Below are 5418 nucleotides of genomic sequence, written 5' to 3'. Positions count from 1 at the left end.
ACATAACAACAACAAGTGTTTCCCTGCTCTGTTCTGATGACTGCCTCTTGGTTCAAGTATAGGTTTCTCATTAGCACGATCAAGTGTTCTGGGATTCCCATTCTTCTCCGAGTCAGCCACAGTTTGTTATGATCCACACAGTCAAACGCCTTTGCACTGTCAATGAAACAAGCACTGCATGAAATAAAAAAGCTCTGTTCCTTCATAATTCTCATTTTTAAAAAAATCCAAGTTCATTAAAATATGAAGGTGTCTGTATGTTAATAAAGTAATCCTATCAGTATGGTGCTCACTTACCCTTTATTGCTAGAAACTAGAAAGTTAACACTCTCCCTTTTAAAAAAATAGGAGAAAAAAGCTGGAGAGAAAGGAGATATATTTTACTAAAGGAAAATTATTTTACTTGGAGCACAAAGAAAAAACCTGCAGATTTTCAATTAAATCACATTCTATATCATCTATTTTTCTCCTCCACTAGTCTTTTTTAAAATGAAAACATCCCTTACAACATCTTATGTTTAAACTGCTCTAATTCATCCTGGAAAGGGTTAAACTGGGCGGCTCACTGGAGGCAAGGATTCTGAGGCTCTTTCTAACATACTTTGGACATATTGTTAAGGAGGGACTGGTCCTTGGAGAGGGACATCATGTTTGGTAGGATGGAGGGACAGCACAGGAGGGGAAGGCCCTCTATGAGATGGATTGATTCAGTGACTGGGGTAATTGGGATGGGTATGTCGGAGACAGTGCGACTGGCACAGGACAGAGCAGAGTTTAGGGCTGTTGTACACTGGGTTGCTATGAGTTGCAAGCGACTCGATGGCACATAACAATAACAATCATACCAACATCTGTTGTTGTTGTTATGTGCCATCAAGTTGTCTACAACTCAAAACAATCCTATGTACAAAGCTCTGAGCCCTGCCCTATCTTGAGCCAGTCTCACTGACTCCAACACATCTACTTCCATTACTCCAGTTACTGTACCAATCCATCTCAACAGGATCTTCCTTCATCTACAGACCAAAAACTAAGGCAGAGAAGGGTAATAAAAGAAGTTTAGGTTATGAAGAAGACCTACGTATCAATTAAGATCACCTAGCTGGCTGTGTGAGTTTGTGCAAGTAATTTAATTTCTCCAAGATTAATTCTCTCATTTATAGAAGAGCTGTGGTGGTGGTGTTGACTGGGGCCATCAAGTCAAGTTCATCTCACAATGACCCTACGAACAACAGGTTGGAATCCTGTGCTATCCTGTGCCTTTTCATTATCTCCACCATATTTGAGCTCACTGCTTCCAGTCATTGGGTCAATCCACCGGTTGAGGGTCTTCTCTTTCACTGACCCTACACCTTTCTAAGAAAGACTTCCCCTTGCAATACAGGCTATGGTGATAGTTTAAAGCAGTCTAATACAACATTTAATGCAAAATACTACTAAAATTTCACTTCATCTTTCTTTCCTCTGTAAACCAGTTTTCACCTGAGAAGCAGTATTTTGGAACATTTGGCTTGTTATCCAGGTACGGCAGTCTTTTTAACTGCTAAGGTATATATAAAGGTATGGCACACCAAATATCAGTATTGACAAGGGGCTTACGAGAAGGAAAGTGAATGTAGGTGATATGTTACTGGCTTCGTTGTCATGCTTTAAAACTTCCCCAACCCAATTTGCTCGCCCCAGTTTAGGTTTCTATGGTCAAGAATCACCTGTCAGTCGGTCATAAACTCTTTCCAAATAGCAAGCAAAGTACAGGAGAAAGGGTGGAGAAACAAATGAGGGACAAAGTACATTCTTGGCAATTTTTCTCCTCGGGGATCCCTTCCTCTCCACTTCTATTTTACTTCTACAGCAAATACGTTTACTGGAAACAGTAACCTCCATAAATGTTAATGATGTCCAATATAAGAATTTAACTTAATCTGTCAAATTATAAATGACAAGATTCTCTAAAGGAGAAAAATGTCTTATTTGCTTCAGTGTTTTCTTTGAACATGTCCATTTCATCTGGGAAAGAAACCTTTAGGATTTTATCATCAAACCACTTAAGGACATAATCAAAGGGTTTGAATATCAAACAAAGCCACCTATCCATAGCACATTCTGTTCACAAAGCGCCCCAGAAACTTGATATAAACAAAATCCTTCTGTTTATTTCCAGGCAATAATACTGTGCTTTTCTGTATGCAACAGTATGCCTTACTTACCCAAGGCAATTATGTTTTCTTCCTCTACTCAAACAGAGCATCTGTTGCTAACACACTTAAGTCCAAGCAAGTTATTTCCACAGACAAAAAAAGCAGCTGGTCAAGCTAATCTATTTGCTGACCAGTCACCATTAAGCTTCTGTAAGAAAGTCCTGTTAACCTCTATTGTCAGGCTACATGAGTCAGAACTTTCAGTTCTCTTTCAATTAGGACTTAACAACTCTTCTTTGGCACCCTCATTTAAAATCATTTACTAGAGATATTAAAAAACATTAAACATACTTTAAAAGTTAAAAGAAAAATATAAAATGGCTAGACTGCATCGAAAACATGGTTATTATTCAAAAAAGGCAGTGATTTTGAAGTTGAGATTACAAAACTATTAACTGTAACCAATACTTAAATCTTGTTGACTGTTATAAAAATTATTATGGTTTTAGGGAGCATTGATGACGTAATGGCAGGAAGCTGCTCTGCAATCCCATAGGGGCATGGTTCAAGTCCACCAGCCACCCCATGGGAGAAAGATGGGCAGTCTTCTCTTGTGTGATTAAATGCCTCTAAAAACCCACTTGGAGGGTCCACTATATGTCAGTTCCAACATGAAGGTACACAACTACAACAAAAAGGCCAATAAATTAAACAGAAAAAGAATATTGTAGTTTTAACTCAATGCTCACAATAAACATTTGAGAGTACATATAGCTCTTCTCTATAAATGAAGAAGTAGAAAGACAGAACAAATTACTCAAGCTCATACAGTTAACAAATAGACTGGAGACCTGGTCTCAGAATTATCCTCTTAATAATCAAATGCCCAAATCCTAATTACTTACACAGAGGTATATATTCAGATCATCCTCAGTCCTGGCTACTATCGTCCTTGTAGCATTCTGCAAAAGGAATTTGTTTCAAAAAGCCATGGCAGGACTTTTATTTTAGAAGGAAAAAAGATCCAGTTTAATTCATTACAATTTGGGGCATGTGATTGATTCTTCAGTAATTCATGTGAGAAAAGAAAGCTGACATTCAGAGCAGTGAATGAATCAGTTATGAATATTAATACCAGATAGCCTCACTAAACTATGAAAAAAAGGAAGAGTTTGGAGGGTTTTTTCCCCACTAGAAAGATTTTAACTACTTTTTCTATATTGATAAATTAATCCTCACAGTTTTCAAAATAAGATAAAACAGCACTATGAAGAACAACTAAATTTCCGCTATCCTTGGTAAGAAAACAAATGGCACAGGATAGGCACTCAAATATACCAGATAGGATGAAACCAATTAGATTTCAAATCTTAGCCTAACACTAGTGACATGACCTTGCAGGAGTTATAAACTCCATCTCTTTAATTCCTAAGCAGAATGAATATCCAAAAAAAATGCAATCTAGATGTAAACACTTTTTCTGCACTCTTTTCTACTACACAGTCCTCTCCATAAACATTCCATAAGATTTCATAATGAATTCTTTTATTTCATTTTCACAATAATCCTGTGAAAATTCTTAATTCCACTGCAAGAAAGGCGAAAGAGATTAACCACAGTTAAGTGATTAATCACAACCCAAGATCAGAGAGGTAGTCAATCTATTCCTGGAACCCAAGACTCAGGACTCCCAAGTTTCTGTTTTTCCATTTTATCCATGCAGATGTCATTTAAGTTTTAAATAACAAGTTAAAGATATGAAATATACATACTTCTCACTTAACTATCTCTCTATCCAACATCTCCCATTTACAACAGAAGTGAAAAATGTACCACCCAGCTATTTTGCATCCTAACCGAGGTGTGAGGCAAAAGTAACGCTGGTTAAGGTTAGATGTCAAGTTGGTGGGTTCATCCTTTTCAGTATCTGGCATTTATACAGCGATAAAGGCATCCTTCATTTTCCCATACCTCAAATTTTGTTTTATGATCTGGTCTTTGGAACCTACCAATGCAGACAAGTGAAGAGTGGGTTTAATTTACAAATTTAGACAGATAATGTTTCAAATGTGCACCTATTCAAAACACAGAAATGTAACTTTTTAACTGTTCAATGGCCAAGAAAGTAAAAATGCAGTTTACAGCCAAAAGAACTTCAAGATGCACACATAAAATGAAATAAAATACACTGGTTCTAATATCCTTAACACATTACTCTAATGACCCTGGTGCTCCTTAGAAAGGTAAATTCAGACAAAATTACTAGAAAATTTTCCAGTAAATCTTCCAAGTCCTGTCTGTGTTACAGAATGGCTTCTTGGGTATGCCCCTTTCCTTTCATGTTTTTTAAAGACAGTAATGTTAGCACGTGCTTTTCCTCACATCCAGTCAGTTAGTTCAGTTAGGTAATAATCTAACAAAGAGAGCAAGCAGGGAAGCTGATTACTACAAAAGGAATATTCCTAACTCACTTTTAACTGTAATGAAGGCAATAGTTAATATTCGCACAGCAGGTACTTTTTCATTCTAAAGGTAAATTCTGTATGTCCTTTCCTTGTTTGGGAAGCATTAGACATTTCCTAGCAGCCACTAGGTAACTAGCAACACAAGAGAGTGGGCCGCTGTCCTGACGACCATGCATCTTTTCCTTCCTTCAACAAACACCAAGCCCTGCTTATGACTGAGTTGGGAGAAGAGGGAGTGGGGATGGGAATTGCATAAAGGAGATTCGGCCCATAATCTAAAGAGCAAGCATTGTGCCAAGTGAGGCGACTAGCTTCAGTGCCTGGGGGAGACCCCGAACAAGGCTGGGCCACAGTCTCATCTGCTGGGCAGGAGAATAAATACACTCCAGCACGCTGCTTCCCAGGCTCCCGAATCAAAGGGTGGATAAAGTCCTAGGAAAAGTGATGCGTTAAGAAATCAGGAGCCAGGATCTGGGGGAAGAGCAGGACAGAGGCCACCCCGGGTCATCGGGCGCGGTCCCCGAGCTCGTGCGGGCGCCCCTTCGCCCCCCAGCTCGAGCGGCGGGGGCCCGGCCCTCCGACGCTCCGACCTGTCCCGCCCGCCAGGCCTGCGCCCCACCCGGCGGTGCACGCGCCCACCGCCCACCGGCGCCGCCCAAACGGTGCCCCCGGCGCCGCGCCCCCTTCCCAGCTTACTTTCTGGGAGTCCATGGCTCGAGGTGCAGCCCCGCGGGGCCGAAAGCGCGCCCGAAAACCGTGTACGGAGGAGGAGGAGGGGCAGGGGAACACCCAAGACCGCTACGTGCAGACGCGGC

The 5418-nt window shown here is 40.4% G+C and overlaps 1 protein-coding gene across 1 annotated transcript in view; it reads right to left on the bottom strand.

Annotated features, from left to right (window-relative positions):
* The window catches only part of FSD1L (fibronectin type III and SPRY domain containing 1-like), a 100465-nt gene that overhangs the window by 94694 nt on the left and 353 nt on the right, over positions 1–5418 (bottom strand). Inside the window, exon 2 of the mRNA XM_006886983.1 lies at positions 5130–5401. Within this exon, the coding sequence (XP_006887045.1) occupies positions 5130–5401 (272 nt within the window). The remainder of the gene's footprint in view (positions 1–5129; positions 5402–5418) is intronic.

The sequence above is a fragment of the Elephantulus edwardii genome, unplaced genomic scaffold (genome assembly GCF_000299155.1).
Source record: "Elephantulus edwardii isolate Elephantulus edwardi_28Jun2011 unplaced genomic scaffold, EleEdw1.0 scaffold00052, whole genome shotgun sequence".
NCBI lineage: Eukaryota > Metazoa > Chordata > Mammalia > Macroscelidea > Macroscelididae > Elephantulus > Elephantulus edwardii.
The sequence above is the reverse complement of the archived record's forward strand: the minus strand, read 5'-3'. Positions and strand labels throughout refer to the sequence as shown.